Source organism: Oncorhynchus mykiss, chromosome 15 (assembly GCF_013265735.2).
Source record: "Oncorhynchus mykiss isolate Arlee chromosome 15, USDA_OmykA_1.1, whole genome shotgun sequence".
Lineage (NCBI taxonomy): Eukaryota > Metazoa > Chordata > Actinopteri > Salmoniformes > Salmonidae > Oncorhynchus > Oncorhynchus mykiss.
The window spans coordinates 64,629,688-64,653,771 of NC_048579.1; the positions used below are offsets into that span (position 1 = coordinate 64,629,688).

The following is a 24,084-nucleotide window of genomic DNA, read 5'->3' on the forward strand; positions in this document are numbered from 1 at the left end:
CTGACTAGCTGACTGACTGTATGACTAACTGACTGACTGACTGACTGACCGACTGGCTGACTAGCTGGCTGACTGACTAGCTGACTGGATGACTGACTGACTAGCTGACTGACTGGCCGATTGGCTGACTGAATAACTGACTGGGTGTCTGACTGGCTGGATGACTGGCTGACTGATTGACTGGCTGGCACCGGGCCTCTCTGGGGGCACAATCTGTGACATCAGACTTTGCATTTCAGATTCGATGATGTTAATCATCTGCCTCGAAGCCACGGAGCAGCCTAGGAGACATGTTTCATCTCAAGGAGAGAGAGAGAGAGAAAGAGAGAGAGAGAGAGAGAGAGAGAGAGAGAGAGAGAGAGAAGAGTGGCTGCAGAAAATCTGAGGCAGACAGACACTGGCATGTGAGGTTAGCGCAGGAGCACAGAGATGCAGTCACGCACTGTGACAGAGAGAGGGATAGAAAGATGGAGAGGGGGGGGGGTGAGAGATGGGAGCAATATGAAAAGAGATTGAGAGGAAAAGTAAGAGAGATACAATAAGAGAAAGCAAGAGAAAGAGAGCGAGAGGCAGGGAGAAAGCAAGAGAGAGAAAGGCAAGGGGAAAGAGAGGCGGGGAGAAAGAGCGAGAGAGCGAGCAAGAGAGAGAGGAAGGCAAGGGGAAAGAGAGGCGGGGAGAAAGAGCGAGAGAGCGAGAAAGGGAAAAAGAGAGAGAGACGTAGGGAGAAAGAGAGAGCGAGAGAGGCAGGGAGAAAAAGAGAACAGCAGGAAGAGAGAGAGGGGCAAGGAGAAAGAGAGAGAGAGCGGCAGAGAGAGACAGGGAGAGATAGAGAGAATGAGAGAGGCAGGGAGAGAGAGAGGCAGGAAGAAAGAGAGGCAGAGAGAAATAAAGATACAGGGCAAGGGGAAAGAGAGGCGGGGAGAAAGAGCGAGAGAGCGAGAAAGGGAAAAGAGAGAGAGACATAGGGAGAAAGAGAGAGGGAGAGAGGCAGGGAGAAAAAGAGAACAGCAGGAAGAGAGATAGAGGCAAGGAGAAAGAGAGAGAGAGCGGCAGGGAGAAAGAGAGATAGAGAGAGCGGCAGGGAGAAAGAGACAGGGAGAGAGAGATAGAGAGAGGCAGGGACTGTAGAAAGAGAGAGGCAGGGAGAGAGAGAGAGAGAGAGAGAGAGAGAGAGAGAGAGAGAGAGGCAGAAAGAGAGAGAGGCAGGCAGGCAGAAAGAGAGAGGCATGAAAAAAGAGAGATAGAGGTAGGCAGAATGAGAGAGAGGCAAGGGGAAAGAGAGAGAGAGGGGCAGGGAGAAAGAGTGAGCGAGAGAGAGAGAGAGAGAGAGAGAGAGAGAGAGAGAGAGAGAGAGAGAGAGAGAGATGCAGGGAAATAAGAGAGAGAGAGGTAGGGAGGTAGGGAGAAAGAGAGAGAGAGGCAGACAGGCAGAAAGAGAGAGAGAGAGAGGCAGGGGGAGAGAGAGACAGGCAGGCAGAAAAAGGGAGAGGCAGAGAGAGAGAGAGAGATAAATAATGAGACAGAAGAACAATCTCTAAAGCCAAGATGTTAATTGTGTCTTACCCCTGTCTTACAACTATAGGAGCACTTCAGACAATTTCCAGAGCCCCTCTCAACAGCCTGTGTATGTGTGTGTGTGTGTGTTCATTCTTTTATTCAACACCTCCTCTGTAATAGTCACTCAAAATCACTGTCAAAGTAGTAAAATGAGCAGTATGGTTACACTGCCAACTGGACGGCCAACTGCTGCAGCTCTGATCACAGCAATAGTGAGAAAAAGAGAAACCCAGTCAGCTTTATATTGTAGTCAAGCAGTGGAGGCTCCTCAGAGGAGGAAGGGAGGGCCATCTTCCTCAGTGAATTTAGTTAAAAAAACAATTGTAAAACATCAAAAAATGTATATTTTTTAGATAAAACTATACTAAATATATTCACAAGTCATCAAATAATTTATTAAAACACACTGTTTTGCAATGAAGATCTACAGTAGCCTCAACATCCCTCTGTAAGGTAGCACAATGGTGTAACCGGAGGACAGCTAGCTTCCATCCTCCTCTTGGCACACTGACTTCAATACAAAACCTAGGAGGCTCATGGTTCTCACCCCCTTCAATAGACTTACACAGTAATTAAGACAACATCTGGAGGACGTCCTCCAACCTGTCAGAACTTATGCAGCATGAACTGACATCTTGTCCACCCAATCAAAGGATCAAATAATGAATCTAGTACTGAAAGCATAAGCTACAGCTAGCTAGCACTGCAGTGCATACAATGTGATGAGTAGCTGACTCAAAGAGAGCGAAATACAATAGTTGAAGAGTTTTCAACAAAATGAATTTCATCAAAAATGAAGGAGAAGCAACAGAGAGAGAGAGAGAGATTGTCATTTTGTTCACTTTCAGTTTCACTTACTTAGCTAGCAATTGCAGCCGGTTAGTTAGTTACTCAAACACCCGCTCAAACAGAGGGATGCTATATTAGCTAGTTGGCTATGAATATCCAACACAACACTGGAACTCTTCCAAGTCAAGGTAAGCTTTTGGTTTTATTAATGTACTGCCACCGGGGCCCGCTGGTGGAACTGCTTACTGACAATACACTAACGTTACTGCATAATTGTAGCGGGTTTACTAACACATTAGTTATATTAGTTATGTTGACTTTACTTTAACTAATATGGGGACAACTATGTAGGCTGTGTGTAGCGGTTATGACATGGCTTGGAAAGGTTTTTCCCCCCGTCACATGTGTTGTTCATTGAAGTCCACAAACGAAGGGAGAAGGTGAGAGGAGGAGAGTACATAGAGGCTAGAATGAATACAACGTGGCTGTTTATGAGTGATCAGGGGTGTATTCATTCCACCGATTCTGCTGACAAAATATTTATTTAATGGAAGCAAATGAAACCGGGATAACATACCTGAATTTGTCCAATAGAAACTATCATTTGGAACTGTTGGACTAATGATTACACCCTAGACCACCTAGATGCAGGCAAGAGTGTACAAGGCGAATATTGAATGTGTCATTGTCATCTCAACATTTTCTCTCGACCTGTGTGCACCTACATTGTAAACTTTCATTCGTAGGCTAGGTTGCAGCAACCTCCTGATGGGTACAGGGAAGATTTGAGTATCATGTAGTAGCCTAAACCAAATCAATGTTACATTGAACTGGGTGAATGGAATATGAATGACAGTCGTCCAACATGCTGTAATAGAAATAAGGCCTTGCTTATGAAAAAATGTATTGTCCTCCCTCACGGCACTGACCACCACTGGTCAAGTATTATACTGTAGCTAACCGGGTTGCCAGTCTGTTTATGCCAAGGTTAATACAGTCCTGTGGTGGGTAGAAGACCAGGTTTAAATCCCATCATTCACACTACTTCCTCAACGTCTAAGGAACCAACTGAATACTAGATGCCAGTGCGCGTCAGTAGCTCGTCATTCGGCCAGCCCCAAAGGCATTTGAAAGAATTTTGGATTTCTCAATCATTGCCAGTTTAAAAGTCCTTTTTCATAGGGAATAATGTGTCAGTCAATCAACATGTTTTGTCTTTAAAACTCCACAACTACCATCAACCACTCAGTGTCTATAAAATCTCCCTCTATAACACTCAGTGTCTATAAATCCTCAATGCCTATGGCTGGACTACTCTGCCAGTATGACATCATCCTCTGGTCGGTGCCATTAGTATGAGAGCCAAATGGATCACTTGATCTCCAGGGGAACAGACCAAGAGAACAGAACATAGATCAGGCAGTGATGTCACCCTCCCTCACAGGATGCTGCTGAGGGGAGGATGGCTCATTATAATGGATGGAATGGAGTGAATGGAATGCTATTAATGCTATTAAATTAATGCCATTGCTATGAGCCCATCCTCCCCAATTAATGTACCACTGGCCACCTGTGCCCTCCATCCATGAGACCTGGGGTGAGGTGATGAGGTGAAACTTTCATAACGTTGCAGAAAGAAATGTAACACAGAACCAAAAGGATTCCAAACCTGATAGACTACCATAGGTAATCTAATCTACACAATACATTCCTATCTGAACGTTCTGCAACGTTGCACCCTCCTAAACAGACCCCTGAAGTTAGGCAGAACCAGATCGCTCTGGAGCTGAGTGGGGTGTCATTTGATTACTAGCTGCAGCTAGTGAGAATAGCAGTGTGGACATTAATAAACACATAGACAGGTTGGTTTACTGAACCACTGCACCTGCTAGACATGTAAAAGTGAATGGGCATGTCTTCTGTTCTGAGCATGGCAGCTAGACATTTGATCAGTTCATTTGCCAGGGATCTAATTATATTTATGAAAATTGCATATAGAACTACCTTTTGACTTTTTTAGTAGTCACTGTTCCACCATTACATGCAAGGTATTCAAGGAAAATGGCATGGGTGGGTAGGGATGTACTGCCTAACTCATATTGGATAGAAATAAAGAAGCCTATCCTTCCTAAAGTAATCACAATGACACCGCATGGCATGTCGCCGTTGACAATATGATGCCGACAATGGGGCCTTAGAAAGGGTTGGCATACTGCTTTTTCAGTGTAAATGGAATTGCGTGTGTAGAGCCATACATGTATTCTACAGTGGGCTGAGACTATTTGGTCATTCATTGCTTTGCCTTGTCACTCACTGCATTGAGATGAAAGATTCAAGTCGTCCAATTCATTGAGTTGGACATGATTTACCTGAAGATACGTCAGGGGCGTTGCTAGAATGGTGCTGAAATATGATTGTTCACACTTAGTGCCTCCCCCATCTGTCAATCTGGCTGCGATAGGAGAGAAAAGATGGTGCATTTGTTTTGCCTGTTTAGCGGTATTACAGAGCTGGCTAGAGGACCATGCGGACGGCTCAGAGCTGGCGGGAAGGCTGGTTGATTGGATGACAGGCTTTAGGACTATGGAAGATGGCTCAACATGATCTCAGAGCATTTAATATTGCAATTCGTACAATACGCAACAAATTTGCAAAAAGTATGATATTTTACTAATTAAAATGCATTGTTGCTAACATGGCTAGGTGACTAAGGCTAACGTTAGCTAGCAGGCTATGGGTTAGTTGTTAGGGTTAAGAGTTAGGTTAAAGAGTTAGGGGAAGGGTTAGCTAACATGCTAAGTAGTTGCAAAGTAGCTAAAAGCAGTTAGCAGTTGCAAATTTGCTTAAATTGTCTATGATGAGATTCGAACACAACCTTTGGATTGCTAGGCGTTAGCGTTATATTTTTGCCACAATTAACCTCCTGTCTTACGTAACCATACCAAATGTAACATATCATACTAATTTGAGTGTTACGGATTTCCATGTTCTATGTTACGTCTAGACCAGGCTGGATGGCTAGGTGGCTAGGTAACTCCTGTTTGACTTTACAGGTGCTGGAGCTAGTGTGTAGTTGCTAGCGTGTAGTAGCAAATTTCTGTAGGCTATGGCATGTATTTGTTCTAGAATGTTATGCACTTCCCTTATCACCTGAGGTGAATGAAGCCACAACAGCCAAGTTGATAATGGCTGAAGTCATTTTTGCCTGTTTTTGTTGTTCTCCAAATATAATTTTAGAGCTTTTAAATTGTGTAAATCCAGTAAATCAGCTTCCACTTTCAAAAAATTCCTTGAAGGGGAAAAATATGTATTGGAGGGGGAGTAACCACTGAACATATGAGTATCTAACTTGAATATGGATCACTTCAAATGTATTTATTTAATAAATTAGGGCAGATACAAATTAACAGTAGGAACAGTGATTCAATACAATGCATCATAGTTTAAAGAAATTTCCAAAGCTATTTGTGATGTGATTTGCTGATTTCCCATGACCACCCAGGACTGGTTACTGCCCCCCCCCCCCCCCCCCCATCCCACCCGCATATAAATCACCCGGGGTAGCCTATGTAATGACAATAGCCTATTTATTATGACTGATTGATCCGCCACTAAATCAGTGTAAAGTGTGTTTAATCAAACGAAGTCAGCTATTAACTACAGGCTAAATTCAGCAGGATCCAGAAGCACAATTCAAACATTGTCAGTTTTCGAAGACGTTATGCATTTCCATTGACTGTTTGTTTTCATAAACCGATGGGTAACCGTTTGCAATGCAATGCAAGTTTTTCCAAAAATGTTGTAGGCTATTATTGGGCTATTTGTAAACATAACAACATAGTCAAATAGGCTTATTATAATGATATACTTATTATATTATAATAATATAAATAAAAACTATCCTACATCACAATAGCCATACATTTATTTTATGAATTTATTGTATTTTGCTTTAGGTTTAGTATTGGGAAAGCAAACAGGCTGTCATCGGAGGACAGGCTGTCTGGTAAGGCTACTTACAGAAGTGGCGACGGGAACTGCACGGTTGACACACTATTTAACGAAGCCAGAAGTAAAAGTAGAGCGGTGAAGGAGCTGTAGGTATCCATGATTGAACGGAGTTCCCAACACACGATATTAAAAAACGACTCAAGACAGGGACAGAGATGCGTGAAGCAGTCCAAATCCTGGAACCGTGTGGGTCTTCTTGCGCGTTTAGTGGACCTGTCACGCAGCCATCGGGGGACAGTTTGAAAACAAATCTCAGCTGGTTCGTCTCCCCCTGATGAGTTTGTGTTTGTATGTCTTTTTGAAAGAGTGTGTGTCAGATCTCCGGCGGTAACCTTACAAGAAGCGCCCAGTGTGTTTTTAGAAGAGTTGAGAGGGAGGACGCCCCGTTCTCATATCTCCCCCGCTCGTCAGCACGGAACAGTGTGTGTAGGAAATGTGTGTGTGAGAGCCCTCCCGAGCGGATCGGTTTCCGAGCCCCCCACTCCACTTTACCCCCACCCCTTGCCTGAGAACGATCATCATCATCACGCGTTGCTCTCCATACAAGGCACTCACTCCTCACTGGGGCTGGGCAACGAACGGCCACCGCCTAGCGAGCACACAACACCAGCCAGACAGACTCAAACTCACTGGCAGACAAAAACTGCATCCCCTTTTTTTATATATACATTATATCACATATGTATGATATTGATGATATTGCTATCGGGACAAAGGAAACTGTGTTCTAAAATTGTGACTGCATGGCTTATATAAAATAGCAGTTATTTTTTTAAAGGTACCAGATCATTTTAACAGTCTGACCCGTGCCCCTTTGCTTGCTAAACTGAAGAATTGGGCTGGGGATATATAACCACTCTTATATTTGCATCTATCTATCATTAATACATTTTATACAACGGGTGGGTCTAATGCTGATTGGTTAAAACCGCATTCCAGCTGGTGTCTATTCCACATGTTACCATCGGCTAAATCTATGACTTTAAAATTACTTTTTACTATGTTCTATCTGACTGCGCAATCCACTGTCTCATCAGCCCAGCCAAGCAATTCATCAACTTGATCTCCACTATAAAAAGCATCTAGACATTATCTCACATTTGTTTTTGACTAACATTTCGTTTTCAACAGCGGAGATTTGTTTAATCCTTACTGTCTGTGTCCGACATTTGCAACATTGTTTCAATATTCAATTTCAATCTAAAACTGGTCATGAACATGTAGGGGTATTTTACAAGTCACTACTTCACAGGAGAGCCATTTGAACGTAAACAATTTTTTTTATCAAAATGCGTTCTTTTGCAGAAATGCTCTCTGGAACATGTGAACTTTCATGTGCCTTAATAAAAAACTTGTATGCCATCTGTAAATACAATTGTTAAATTATGAATTATGAGCCTAGTTGGTTTAGCCACGGAAAAAGTCAGCAACCCTCCCGCTAACCATGATTGGATGAGATAATGAGTGGGATGGACATGCAGAGAGATGTGTTCGGATTGGTCTGCCATGTAGCATGCTTTTGTCTATAGCATGAGCTGGTTAGTATGTGTAGGTAATCCTTTCTACCACAGCTATTTTGAAAGATATCATGTAGTGAACTGCATAAGTGTTGCTGTCCACTTTGTGGAGGACCAAGGTTTGAAATCACAGGAATTAGAATATGATAGCTAATGAGATGGAGAATATTCTGGTGTTTGATTGCAAATATGCAGAGAGACTGGGAGACTAGTCAGTATCAAGGCAAAGATGAACGGAGCAAAGTACAGAGAGATCCTGAGAAAACCTGCTCCAGAGCACTCAGGACCTCAGACTGGGGCAAAGGTTCACCTCCCAACAGGACAAAACCCTAAGCACAAAGCCAAGACAATGCAGGAGTGATTTCAGGACAAGTCTCTGAATGTCCTTGAGTGGCCAGCCAGAGCCTGGAATTGAACCCGATCAAACATCTCTGGAGAGACCTAAAAATAGCTGTGCTACAACACTCTCCATCCAACCTGACAGAGCTTGAGAGGATCTGCAGAGAAGAATGGGAGAAACTCCCCAAATACAGGTGTTCCAAGCTTGTAGCATCATACCCAAGAAGACTTGATGCTGTAATCGTTGCCATAGGTGCTTCAACAAGTACTGTGTAAAGGGTCTGAACACTTAATTAAATGTCAAAATTGTTGCTTCGTCATTATTGTGTGTAGATTGATGAGGGAAAAAAAACAATTTAATCAATTTTAGAATAAGGCTGTAACGTAACAAAATGTGGAAAATGTCAAGGGGTCTGAATACTTTCTGAAGGCAGTGTAGTTGAAGGGTAGACACATGAGGGCATGCATGCCTGCCCAAATAAATCCTCATTATAGTAATTAACCAATTACATCAGAGCATTTCACAGTATCACAAAATGTACAGTTGTCAAGAAGGAATTACTGGAAATGAGTGTCTCACACACATACACAAGCACACACACACAGCTCATTCTTCATGTGTTTAGTCTGTCTTAAACAGGAAGGCAAACAGAAGGCCCCCTTTAACAGGATTACACTGGATTAAATCAGGATAATGTGTTATTACTAAAGCCTAAACTCAACAGCAGCCAGCTGAATTACCAAAGACATCACATTTGGCAACGGTACAGCTGATGGATATGCATGTCTTCAATATTTTTGAATGATGATATGAGACTGATGATATAATAATTGTTTGATATAAGAATTCCTGCTATCAGTGTCAGCTGATAGTATGAAACCTAGAGAACCACCAAGACCTACCATTTACTACGGTAAAAAATACTTCAGGGAATAAACCTCTAGCACTCATAAACCAGTACACAGGTTACCAGCTCTGAACACGTCTCTGAACATGTCTGTCTCTGTCAGCTTGGAAGAAAACGGTTTGTCTATCATCTGGCTATTGATAAAGAGTCAGATCTGAAAGTAAACACTGTCTCTGTAAAGTGTACATCCCACCAGTCTTACAGTATTCCTATCAAATATCTAGGAGCAGAGCAACATATATATATAGAGCACTGGATAGGACCTGCTACTGAGAATGCATGTCTATATTGGTGGATATGCACAGTTGGCCTGTGGCCTTGTCGCTAATATAACAGAAAGCCAGCTGAACTCAACCACATGTCTAACTGGTCCCTGGTGGGCGAGAGAGAGAGAGAGATAGAAGGAGGATAGTGAAGAGAGAGGAGATTGGAAGAGTGAGCGAGAGGAGAGAGAGAGTGGAAGAGTAAGAGGGAGGACTGTTCCGAACTGAATTAGCGACTGCTGGGTGCAGGTGGGGCCACTCTCTCACGACCAGCCCCCTGTCGCCCTGGGATTCCACCCTAGTAGCCATTGCCTAGCAACGCCACACCGTCTCCTCACAACGAGCGGCTTCTTCCAAACGAGCGCATGGTGAGGATGGGGGTGTTGCGGCTGAGTGTTGCGGCTGAGTGTGGGAGGGAGGTGTGTGTGCCAGGGTTTCGAGTGGCACTCACAGCACTTACGACTCCATTACAGGTTATTTAAGGTTAGTGAAAGCTCAGCAGCCCTCATCTTCAGTTCAAGAATAAACAAACGCCAAAAAAGTAATGCTTAATACTGTTTCATTTCCCAAACATGTGGCAGCTCATTAAAATATATTTGCAGGGCAAAGAGTCTTTGCATTTTATTTAAATTACTTTTGAATCCCTTTGGGTCAAAATCATCCGCTGGCCTTTTTCAGATCACATTAAACATGTAGTGTAATAAAGCACACACACAGTCTCTTCACTCATCACTGGCTTTGTGGCTTTCATTAGTTAAGGCTATTTTAGGGATGTTGACATCGACGACAGTTGGGCAGATTCGTGCATATACAGTACCGTATCCCAGATGAAAACAACATGCGATTTGAAGGTTCAATGCAGCGTTTCTTTAAAACAAATCTCAATATCTAATCAGTACTGGGTCAGAATTAAGTCCTTTACTGTGATGGTTTTCAATTAAAATTGTAAAAAAGAAACAAAAATAGTTCATTAGCAAAGAGCAATTTCTTAAGCAACAATTTTGCTGGGACTGTCTCGGGGGAGTGGTCCGATATTATTGGCAGAGAGATTTGGAACTCTTTCTTATTGGTCTATTAACTAATTTATGATGTCACCAGGCAGGCCAAAACTCCATCCCACCAAAACAGGCTGAAATTCAGGCGGTCTTCAAAAACTTCTTACACTAAAAGGGCTCTATCATCATTTTCACAATTTCACAGTATTATTCCAATCTCATAGTGTGGACACATATAAAACACAGAACTGGGCCTTTAATGCAACTAGGCTCATAATGCAACTAGGCCCAGCATTTGGAAACCTCTGCAAAATAGTGCAAAACACAAATGTCATCAAATAATCTGTTCAGAATAGTAACTCATGTTTCAATAGCTATATTAATTAATGTTTAAGTTAGCAATGAAATTGTGCATCAGGGCTGTATTCATTTATGATTTTTTTAATTTAACCTTTATTTAACCTTATTTTACAATGATGGCCTACCCTGGCCAAACCCTCCCCTAACCCGGACGACGCTGGGTGCGCCGCCCTATGGGACTCCCGATCACGGCCTGTTGTGATACTGCCCAGAATTGAACCAGGGTCTGTAGTGACCCCTCTAGCACTGAGAGGCAGTGCCTTAGACTGCCGGGCCACTCGGGAGCCTCATACAGTGTCATACAGAGACTCAGAGAAAGGAGTGCTGATCTAGGATCAGTTTTGCCTTTTAAAACCCCTTATGGTCGATGTCCGCACCCCGTGGAAATCTAATTAGCATAATCAAAAATCCCCATACAAATCTGTCAGTTTAAGCTAGAGATAGTGTATCTGTTTTTTGTCTTTGGATGTCTCAATCCACAGCATCTGCCTATGTAACACTTCCACATCTGCAGTGAAAGGTGACAGAGCTAGAGCGGTGTTTGTCAGAGCATGAGACATCCTGAAAATCAGTCTTCTCACAAAATGGTCTGTAGCATCTGAACGGTTTGGCCTAAAAAATATTATGACCCCCACAAGTGTCCTGGGACTCGTCTGAATTCGGTACAGCCTATCTGCCAACTTCTATCTGTAGCGTCCCAACAGTTTGGACTACACACTAACAGTTTGGGCTATACACTAACAGTTTGGACTACACACTATCAGTTTGGGCTACACACTATCAGTTTGGGCTACACACTATCAGTTTGGGCTACACACTATCAGTTTGGGCTACACACTATCAGTTTGGGCTACACACTATCAGTTTGGGCTACACACTATCAGTTTGGGCTACACACTATCAGTTTGGGCTACACACTAACAGTTTGGGCTACACACTAACAGTTTGGTCTACACACTATCAGTTTGGGCTACACACTATCAGTTTGGGCTACACACTAACAGTTTGGGCTATACACTAACAGTTTGGACTACACACTATCAGTTTGGGCTACACACTATCAGTTTGCGCTACACACTATCAGTTTGGGCTACACACTATCAGTTTGGGCTAAACAATATCAGTTTGCGCTACACACTATCAGTTTGCGCTAAACACTATCAGTTTGGGCTACACCCTCTGTGTAAAGGTAGCCAGTTTGGGCTACACCCTTTGGCACACCCTCTGTGTAAAGGTGAGACTGGCCTCACAAGACTCGTCTGAAGGTCTCCTGGTACCAGTTTAAAAAATGAATACAAGTGTATACATAGAGACTGTTAAGTGACAAAAATAAGGGTTTAAATATATGTAAAAAACAAATGTTTCCTGATCTTTCTTATATCTCTCAGATATAGGATAGATACTTCAGAACAAACTTCCTTTAGATTAATTTTTTGGGACTATCTGTTGTTCCATGTAGTGAATCTGTTATTCACTGTGTTTCTATGGGCTAATAGCAGTAAGGCCAAACAATATTTTTCATCAAATATAAAAAAAATGTTGATACTACAAGGGTTCTTAAAATGCTAAATCAAATAGCAAAATTACCCTTGGTATGACCTTAAAACAATTCCATATAGTTTTGTAGCCCCCCCCCCCCCCCCCCCTGGCTTAGACAGGGCTTAGACTCTTATGGGTTATGACTACAATTATGTGGACAGGAGGGACCTAGTCCTAGATCAGCCCTATTATTCTGAGACGCTTTATGAATACGGGTCGTGGTTTACCCCATTTCCCTTTTTTTATTACTTATTGTTATTCTGGATGACAGCGGGACTCTGGAAACGACACTTATGCAACAAATAATGTTTTTCATTCTCTTGTGGGCCTGCCAAGTGGAATTTATTTATGAATTAGTCCCGAGTGAGGCAATATTTCATGGCAATGGTCAATGTTAAATTGGTATCCCCTCCACCCCCTTTCCTCCCGTCTTGGGATATTGACAGTATACCCTCACATGAGATGACACTGATTATAGGGTGTGTGATCTGACAATTCCATTGAGATGCACATAGAGACAGAAGGAGACAGAGGGAGGGCATAGGGCCATCTACGATTATCATAAGGGCGTACCCTATGGTGTATCACTGTGATATACAGTAGTCATCATATGTAATATAATTTGTCATCCTAGCATTTTGTCTTGTGTTACATCAGGTGGGTCAAACCCGATGAGTGTCAGACCATGCAATCTTTCACCTCCTTCATAGACACTGAGTGTACAAAACATTAAGAACACTTGCTCTTTCCTTGACATAGACTGACCAGGTGAATCCAGGTGAAAGCTATGATTCATTATTGATGCCACTTGATAAATCCACTTCAGTCAGTGTAGATGAAGGGGAGGAGATAGGTTAAAGAAGGACTTTTAAGGCTTGAGACAATTGAGACATGGGTTGTGTACGTGTGCAATTCAGAGGGTGAATGGGCAAGACAAAAGATTTAAGTGTCTTTGAACAGGGTATGGTAGTAGGTGCCAGGAGCACCGGTTTGTGTCGAGAATTGCAACGCTGCTGAGTTTGTGCGTATCAAGAATGGTGCACCACCCAAAGGACATCCAGCCAACATGACACAACTGTGGGAGGCATTGAGTCAACATGGACCAGCATCCATGTGGAACGCTTTCAAGACCTTGTAGAGTCCATGCCCCAACGAATTGAGGCTAGTCTGAGGTCAAAAGGGGAGGCAACTCGGTATTAAGAAGGTGTTCCTAATGTTTTGTACACTCAGTGTAGATTCCTAATGATTGAAGCTCATAGATAACAGCAAACGTATTCCCCTTCATACCATGAGTTATGAATAACAGCACAACGATGTGGTCACTATATTTACATACAAAATGAACCATTTAAAACACTGAAATTCATAATTCCAGGGGATTAGCTTCCTTCTAGAAAATAATTCAACTTTACTTGGTAAGAGGTCAACAAGAGGGGTACATTTTAAAAATTAAAGTAGGTGTATTTGGAGTCAAGATGGTGTAGCAGTGCAGACATGGTTTGTCGTTCTCCCCTGTACATTTGGTATTTTTTTGTCTTTTTTTGTATAGATTTCAATGTATTTTCATTCTCTTTTACATTGTGAAAATTAAACATACCTTCCGGTAACCCGCCTCACCCAATTTGATACAGATCCACTATTTTTAGACCTTTTAGCCAGAACCTCCATCAGAAGCTAGCCATCAGAACCTCCATCAGAAGCTAGCCATCAGAACCTCCATCAGAAGCTAGCCATCAGAACCTCCATCAGAAGCTAGCCATCAGAAGCTCCATCAGAAGCTAGCCATCAGAAGCTCCATCAGAAGCTAGCCATCAGAACCTCCATCAGAAGCTAGCCATCAGAACCTCCATCAGAAGCTAGCCATCAGAACCTCCATCAGAAGCTAGCCATCAGAAGCTAACCAGCTAATTAGCTACTAGCTATTTAGTCATTGTCAGCCACTGCTAGCAGCCTTTACCTTTGGCACAGACTCCAGCCGCTTTTAGCCTGGATAACACTTGCCAGCCTGCCAGTATCGGACTGTTTTCTCCACTACAACGCCGGATTCCTGCCGTAAGCCCTAGACCATTACTCCTGATCATCACAGCTAGCTAGCTGACACCTAGTGCCGTAACCTCATCCTACTCCTCCTCTGTTCCTCGGGTGATGTGGCGGTTAACCCAGGCCCTCTCATTTGTTGACTTCTGTAACCGAAAAAGCCTTGGTTTCATGCATGTTAACATCATAAGCCTCCTCCCTAAGTTTGTTTTACTCACTGCTTTAGCACACTCCGCCAACCCTGATGTCCTTGCCATGTCTGAATCCTGGTTTAGGAAGGCCACCAAAAATTCTGAGATTTCCATCCCCAACAACAACATTTTCCATCAAGAAAGAACTGACAAAGGGGGAGGAGTTGCAATCTACTGCAGAGATAGCTTGCAAAGTTCTATCATACTTTCCTGGTCTATGCCCAAACAGTTCGAGCTTCTAATTTTAAAAATGAATCTCTCCAGAAATAAGTCTCTCACTGTTGCCACCTGTTATAGAGCCCCCTCAACTCCCAGCTGTGCCCTGGACACCATATGTGAATTGATTATCCCTCATCTATCTTCAGAGTTCATTCAGTTGGGTGACCGAAACTGGGATATGCTTAACACCCCGACAGTCCTACAATCTAAGCTAGATGCCCTCAATCTCACACAAATGATCAAGGAACCCACCAGGTACAACCCAAAATCCGTAAACATGGGCACCCTCATAGATATTATCCTGAACAACTTGCCCTCCAAATACACTTCTGCTGTTTTCAATCAGGATCTCAGCGATCACTGCCTCATTGCCTGCATCTGCTATGGGTCTGGAGTCAAACGACTACCCCTCACCACTGTCAAAAGCTCCCTAAAACACTTCTGCGAGCAGGACTTTATAATCGACCTGACCCGGATATCCTGGAAGGATATTGATCTCCTCCCGTCAGTCGAGGATGCCTGGTCATTCTTTAAAAGTAATTTCCTCAACATCTTAAATAAGCATGCCCCTTTCAAAAAATGTAGAACTAAGAACAGATATAGCCCTTAGTTCACTCCAGACCTGATTGCCCTCGACCAGCACAAAAACATCCTGTGGCGGACTGCAATAGCATTGAATAGTCGCCTCGATATGCAACTGTTCAGGGAAGTAAGGAACCATTACAAGCAGTCAGTCAGGAAAGCAAAGGATAGCTTTATCAAATTTGCATCCTGTAGCTCTAACTCCATAAAGTTTTGGGACACTGTAAAGTCCATGGAGAACAAGAACACCTCCTCCCAGCTGCTCACTGCACTGAGGCTAGGTAACACGATCACCACCGATAAATCCACGATAATAGAGAATTTCAAGAAGCATTTCTCTACGACTGGCCATGCTTTCCTCCTGGCTATCCCAAACCCGGCCAACAGCTCCGCACCCCCCGCAGCTACCTGCCCATGCCTCCCCAGCTTCTCCTTCACCCAAATCCAGATAGCAGATGTTCTGAAAGAGCTGCAAAACCTGGACCCGTTCAAATGAGCTGGGCTAGATAATCTGGACACTCTAAATTCTAGATTCATCCACCGCCATTGTTGCAACCCCTGTTACCAGTCTGTTCAACCTCTCTTTTGCATCGTCCGAGATCCTTAAAGATTGGAAAGCTGCCACGGTCAACCCCCTCTTCAAAGGGGGTGACACTCTAGACCCAAACTGTTATAGACCTATATCCATCCTGCCCTGCCTTTCTAAAGTCTTCGAAAGCCAAGTTAAAAAACAGACCACTGACCATTTCGAATCCCACCATACCTTCTCCGCTGTGTAATCCGGTTTCCGAGCTGGTCATGGGTGCACCTCAGCCACGCTCAAGGTACTAAACGATATCATAACCGCCATCAATAAAATATTGTACTGTGCAGCCGTCTTCATCGACCTGGCCAAGGCTTTCGACTCTGTCAATCACAGTATTCTTATCGGCAGACTCAAAAGCCTTGGTTTCTCAAATGACTGCCTTGCCTGGCTCACCAACTACTACTCAGACAAGTTCAGTGTGTCAAATCGGAGGGCCTGTTGTCCAGACCTCTGGCAGTCTCCATGGGGGTACAACAGGGTTCAATTTTTGGGCCGACTCTTTTCTCTGTATATATCAATGATGTCGTTCTTGCTGCAGGTGATTCCCTGATCCACCTCTACGCAGACGACACCATTCTGTATACATCTGGCCCTTCTTTGGACACTGTGTTAACAAACCTCCAAACGAGCTTCAATGCCATACAACACTCCTTCCGTGGCCTCCAACTGTTCTTAACCTCTAGTAAAACTAAATGCATGCTTTTCAACCGATCACTGCCCACACCCGCCCGACTTGCATCACTACTCTGGACGGTTCGGACAACTACAAACACCTAGGTGTCTGGCTAGATTGTAAACTCTCCTCCTTCCAGACTCATATTAAACATCTCCAATCCAAAATTAAATCTAGAATCGGCTTTCTATTCCGCAACAAAGCTTTCTTCCCTCACGTTGCCAAACATTCACTAGTAAAACTGACTATCCTACCGATCCTCGACTTCGGCGATGTCATTTACAAAATAGCCTCCAATACTCAGCAAATTGGGTGCAGTCTATCACAGTGCCATCCGTTTTGTCACCAAAGCCCCATATACCACCCATCATTGCGACCTGTATGCTCTAATCGGCTGGTCCTCGCTACATATTCGTCGCCTGACCCACTGTTTCCAGGCCATCTATAAGTCTTTGCTAGGTAAAGCTCCGCCTTATCTCAGCTCACTGGTCATGATAACAATACCCACCCGTAGCACGCGCTCCAGCAGGTACAGTATATCTCACAGGTCACCCCCAAAGCCAACACGCCCTTTGGCCGCCTTTCCTTCCCGTTCTCTGTTGCCAATGACTGGAACGAATTGCAAAAATCTCTGAAGCTGTAGACGTATATTTCCTCACTAACTTTAAACATCAGCTATCCGAGCAGCTAACCAATCACTGCAGCTGTACATAGCCCATCTGTAAGTAGCCCATCCAGTCTACCTACCTCATCCCCATTTTGTTTTTATTTACTTTTCTGCTCTTTTGCACACCAGTATTTCTACTTGCACATCTATCACTCCAGTGTTAATCTGCTAAATTATAATTACTTGCTACTATGGCCTATGTATTTCTTTACCTCCTCACGTTTCTTTTTTTTCTATTGTGTTATTGACTGTACGCTTGTTTATTCCATGTGTAACTCTGTGTTGTTGTTTGTGTCGCACTGCTTTGCTTTATCTTGGCCAGGTCGCAGTTGTAAATGAAAACTAGCCTCAACTTGCCTACCTGGTTAAATAAAGTTGAAAAAATATATATATATTACTAAATGTATCTGTATAGAATGCTAAATGTATCTATATAGAATGCAGAAAAGTGAATAGTATAGAGGATATGTTTTGGATATTGAATCAGATCGTGAAACTTCGGGTCGTGCCAATTCATGTACATCTCCAATAGTGTAAGTCCATTGTATGTTATGATGGTCCACATATTCCAGCATCGTACAATTCCCATAGCTGCCATTAAAATATCATATCCAGGGAGCCGTAGTCGCATGGAGGTCACTGCGCCAACCAAATCTATCTCCGTAACCGACCGTCCCAAGTGACAACCGGGGTCGGATATGCTTTGCTGGCTCTCTGAGGGGAACGGATGGTGACTGTCTGGGATATGATGTTTGGGGAATACGACAGTGGTGAATGTCATTCCCCATGTCAAGTGACTGTTGGCATTATCATTTTGTAAGGCTTTGCTATAGGAGGGGAACTCGAGGAAGGACAGATACGCCTTTTGGGTATCCATCCGGGGGAGACGGTAGGTTAAGGGAAGAGGTTCCACAGAGCCAGATGATGGGAAAAACAAAGATGCTCATTCTCAAATCAACCCCTAGCTCCTAACCCTTAGACCAGGTCTCTCCAACCCTGTTCCTAGAGAGATATCTTCCTGTAGGTTTTCCCTCCAACCCCAGTTGTAACTAACCTGACTCCTCTTAGCAACCAGGTAATTATTAGAATCAGGTTCGCTAGATTTGGGTTCGAGTGAAAACCTACCGGACAATAGCTCTTCAGGAACAGGGTTGGAGAGCCCTGCCCTAGACACTGAAAGGTTTGGATAGGTTTAAACATTCATTCTAGTCTATCATGGAGCAAGGTAGCGCTACTCCCCTGTTGTTGACACCTGTCCTGTCCTTTCCAATCTCGTGACTAGATCTACATGTCATCGGCTAAGAGAAGGCAGTGTTCACCAATTAGTAATTCCCTCATGGAAGAAAGGAAGGAAGGGACAAATTTGATCATTTTAATCTATTTAATCAATTAAAGATCCCAATTGAATCACCACCAATGAGCCAAACGGGCAGATCATGGGTGATTCAGCAGTAAACCAGATCAAGTTGGTGCTTCTGTTTCTTGTGTCAGGCCATTAAGAATTATTATACAAGGCATAACTGCCCGGGATGCTGATTAAACTTTAACATTGACCGTTGCCATGGAAACATTGCCTGGCTCTGGAAGAATTATAAAACAAATTCCACATGGCAGGCCCATAAGAGAATGAAAGAATGCATTATTTGTTGCATGAATGTAATTTCCCATAGTCCGCTGTCATCCAGAATGTCAGAAGGACATTAAAGTAGAAAAAGAGAAATGGGGGTAAACCAGGACCTGTATGTATTAAGCATCTCAGAATAGTGCTGATCTAGGACCAGGTCCCCCTGTCTTAAAAGGCAAAGCTAATCGTAGATGAGTACAGCCCTGATGCACAACTTCATTGCTTATTTAAACATTCATTCATGTTGCTATCCTTATTTGTATACATACATTAATTTAAATCCAGTCAATCTGAGATCATCACATCATGTAATTAATCTCACATTGGCTATTTTATGTCTGGGACATTAGTTTCAGGTATAAGTGACAGCTCCTCCCTGGCTGTCTGGCAGCCGGACCAGATCAGGTGGTTCAGTATAAATATAGTGGCGCAGGAAAAAGGGCCAGTCATTCAATTACAGTCCAGATGGACCCCGCCTCTTTCTCCAGCAACCCGACAGGTCCCCTGTGTAATTATATTACCCTGTCTAATGGCTTCTATCATGTCGCTTATCTCCAGTCTGTAGGGAGGGATGGAGTGAAGGAGAGATGGAGAGTGAGGGAGAGATGGAGATAGAAGGAATGGAAGAGACAGGAGATGGCATGAGGAGAGAGGGAGAGAGTGAGGGAGAGAGTGATGGAGAGAGGGAGAGATGGAGATAGAAAGAGTGGAAGAGACAGGAGGAGAGAGGGAGAGAGTGATGGAGAGAGGGAGAGAGTGAAGGAGAGATGGAGGGGGAGGGAGAGATGGAGATAGAAGGAATGGAAGAAACAGGAGATGCCATGAGGAGAGAGGGAGATCGTGAGGGAGAGATGATCCAGGAGGTTATATAACAAGACGGGGGGCATTTTGATACACCACAGAACCCTCTCTGCACCCATTAACAGGTCAGGGGCCTCAATCTGGCAGCTGTGGTAATATATGTATGTCCTAACATGGTGGCGAGAACAGAGGATGATTGGTGAAAGCCAAGTTATGACACACTACTGCCCACTGTAACCCATGGCACAACATGGCATTTGGCACTTTCTATTGAATAGAATGACAATGGTAATAGGTTAGTTCACAGTCACGTCCATACAATCGTGAAGCCATAGTACCGTTCCACTCATACACTAAGTATAATGCCTTTTTATTGAGGACGTTTCTAGTTATGACACCCTATAGTCCATTGTAACACATGGCCGTTTGGCACATACAGCATTTGCTGTTGAATAGAATAACCAAAGGTCGCAATCCTTTTCAGATCAGTGCAGATGAAGCACAAAAGGCAAACAGAAGATGGCACAACATTAGATAATTGACACATAGCTACAGTAGGTAGATCAAACCCTTCAACTCAGTTTAGGACCAGAAAGTCCTTCACTGTTTACCCTGGCTTCAACCATGTTCGGTCGATGTCCCTGGCCTGAACTTTACAAGAGGATGAACCTCGTCTAGAAGGCCTCTCCAGATGACAGTCAGTTTGATCATGCTCAACGCAGTGAAAATCTGAGGCACACAATGACAGTTGAATAACCAGGCTTTGTTGATGTGACTCGTCTTTGAAGGCACGGAGGCACAAACAGATCTTTAGAAGTGCAGGATCTGAGAGACCCGGACAGAGAGAAGAGAGAGAGAGAGAGAGAGACAATGTCGATGAAAGAGAGCTCAATCAGCGAAAGAAAGACAGCTGTGTGCTAATCAAAGCTGCGGCGTGATCAAATGGAAACATGTACTAAGTCGACAAACCAATGTCCTTCAACGATCGCCCTTCAAAGTCAATTGCCAGCTTCCAGCCCCTACCATGGCTATATGTATGCTCGGCAAACATGAAACAGTATCAAATAACCAGTATTTAAACTAACTAACTAACTAGGTAGCTAACAAGCTAACTAGCTACTTCTCAAGTTCAGAATTGTAGTTTAAGACCTTGCAGTGATTAACTTAAATGACCCTAGCAGCCTATCTCAGCAATGTGAAGGATATCTTCTAGACAAGATTCCCAGAGGGCATCGGCTGTAAAACAAATGTTCTGTGTCAACAAACATGAATTAGTTTGTGTAAGGCAGAGGCTAGCTAGCATCTGATTCACCCTTTTCACTTATGTAACGGCCTACGTAGAGTTGCCCTCTGGCCAGACATGGTGTTACAAGGGAGAGATCGGACATAGCTGGCTTTCCCTTTCTGGCATGTTCTCTGTCTCACCTCAGGAAAACATCACTCAGGAAAACTAAAACCCTTTCTGTTTATAGTCAAGATTCTTCAATTCTGTCTTCCTCTTGGGGTTTTAAGTGGATCCTTGAAGTTGAGACATTCCAGATTTATGAAATGAAAAGGAATTTGCTTTCAAATATTAATCATTAAAAGTCCAACTGCATCACTGCTGTGCACCCTCCGTGACCGACCTTAATACTCTAGCCTAGCTAGTTGTGAAGATCTGAAATAAATCCTAGGTTTAGGTTACATATAGACATATAGGCTATGTGGATCGGGGATCGGGGTTGTTTCTGGACAGGACTCGTTTCTGGACCAGATGGATCAGTTGGATGGAGGATGGCAGAATAAAGGTTGATGGTTCCATTCCCACATGGGCCGATACACTTCACTTCAAGTTCTACTCCATTTCTATACTGTATAGCCCGTTTCTGTGTGGAAATCTGTCCTCCCAGAATTGACTCCTGTCCTGATCCCCTGAGGGAGCAGAGGCAGATGCCTGGAGGCTCCAGCTGCAGAGACGGAATTAACAGGTGGGCTGACTGCAGCTCTGCAGGTGCAGAGAGACACACCATGCATCATCTGCCCAACGTTGGCCTGGTTCCCTACAGTAGAATACATACAGACATCAAAACACACCTACACATGTGCAGTCAGGCACACCACACACACACACACACACACACACACACACACACACACACCACACACACACACACACACACACACACACACACACACACACACACACACACACACACACACACACACACACACACACACTAATGCATGCACACTAATGCATGCACACCCAGAGTTTTCCTTGCCACTGTCTAGGTTTGGAGGTGAAGGTCTGAGCTTTGTTAATTCCACTTTGGCAAATATGTCAAAAGCATTAGCCATCTACAATTTTGCACGATTGGTTGATTGAAAGGGACTTGTTCTCAGTACATAAGAGGTTAGGGTTAGGGCCATGTGGAGAGATAATACTTTCCTGTCTATAGTATATTATGGGCCTTGCACATGGAGATGGAAGAATATCGCCCTCTAGTGATACGCTACTATCATTACTACTACCAGTACTTCTGAGAAAGGGTTGCATCTCAATAGTCTGACGGGGCTTCCTCTCCTTGCCCTTTCTCAATCTGCATGGATCTGAGATCATTGGGAGAATCTCAATTGCATACTTCTCACGTCCTCCTCAAAACCCATTAGAGGAGAAGGTCAGAGGGGAGGGACCTCTGGCTTTCGTATCCAATGGGTTTTGAGAAGGAGGCGAGGAGAGAGGATGCGGGGAGTATGCAATTGAGATTCTACCACAGTATCGAGGAAAACATTGTGGATGCCTACTGGGCATTTCCCTTCACTTTTTCAGATATTTCAGATCAGTGAAGATTAAAGAGATGAGACAGGGAGAGGAAGCTAACTTATACTATTGAGATGCACCCATGGCTTCTATGCAAGCTCCACTAATCAGAAAAGCCAATTTACCCTAATGGGCAGCATAAACTGGGTCCAACGTATGAATGATTTGTTTCTGTTTGAGTGAAGGCGAGTATACATGCTCATCTGTTAAATCGTCTAATATAATATTGCTCTGGAGGTGTAAATCATGGGCACCCCCACTCGATAAGCTGATTCATCAAAGGATTCAGTGGCAGTAGTGTGTGTGTTCTGTATAGGCAGTCACATGATTTCTATAAGTCCTCTGAGTATGTGAATGTCAACAGTAGAATGCTGTGTGGGTGTGTGTACTGGCGTGAACACAGTATATGCACAAGCATGCCCGTGAGTTTATATAATGAGTGTTTGTGTGAAGGACTCTAAAAGAGAGTGTGTTGGAGCATGTTGGAGAACACACACACACACACACACACACACACACACACACATTGCGCGTGCTTCACAATGTCACACAGCCCCTTAGCTTAGTATACTGTCCTCCTAACCAGACTAGCCTTTCCCATGCATCTCCAATACAGTATTAATGAGCATGAGCAGTATCAATGAACATGAGCAACGAATGGGGACCAGATTTACTACTGTATCCGAGCACACACGCACACGCTCACACACGCACGCACACACATAGAGGAGTAACAGGTGCGGGGGACCCACTGAACTTTAAGCGCCTCCAGGGTGCATAGGCTCACCTCACACCCATATAGGCTCACCTCACACCACCCATATAGGCTCACCTCACACCCATATAGGCTCACCTCACACCCATATAGACTCAACTCACACCCATATAGACTCAACTCACACCCATATAGACTCACCTCACACCCATATAGACTCAACTCACACCCATATAGACTCAACTCACACCCATATAGACTCAACTCACACCCATATAGACTCAACTCACACCCATATAGAATCAACTCACACCCATATAGACTCAACTCACACCCATATAGACTCAACTCACACCCATATAGACTCAACTCACACCCATATAGACTCAACTCACACCCATATAGACTCACCTCACACCCATATAGACTCAACTCACACCCATATAGACTCACCTCACACCCATATAGACTCAACTCACACCCATATAGACTCAACTCACACCCATATAGACTCAACTCACACCCATATAGACTCACCTCACACCCATATAGACTCAACTCACACCCATATAGACTCAACTCACACCCATATAGACTCAACTCACACCCATATAGACTCAACTCACACCCATATAGAATCAACTCACACCCATATAGACTCAACTCACACCATATAGACTCAACTCACACCCATATAGACTCAACTCACACCCATATAGACTCAACTCACACCCATATAGACTCAACTCACACCCATATAGACTCAACTCACACCCATATAGACTCAACTCACACCCATATAGACTCAACTCACACCCATATAGACTCAACTCACACCCATATAGACTCAACTCACACCCATATAGACTCAACTCACACCCATTTGAAACATAAAAAAAATCCCCAAATAA

General features: G+C 43.6%; 1 protein-coding gene across 3 annotated transcripts in view; it reads right to left on the bottom strand.

Moving 5' to 3' along the window:
• The window catches only part of LOC110499867 (voltage-dependent calcium channel subunit alpha-2/delta-1), a 154,587-nt gene extending 147,772 nt beyond the window's left edge, over positions 1-6,815 (bottom strand). For all 3 annotated transcript variants that reach the window (XM_036944954.1, XM_036944953.1, XM_036944952.1), the window contains exon 1: positions 6,367-6,815. In XM_036944954.1, coding sequence (XP_036800849.1) covers positions 6,367-6,455 — 89 coding nt within the window. In that variant the 5' untranslated portion in view covers positions 6,456-6,815. The remainder of the gene's footprint in view (positions 1-6,366) is intronic.
• Between the last annotated feature and the right edge of the window lie 17,269 nt (positions 6,816-24,084).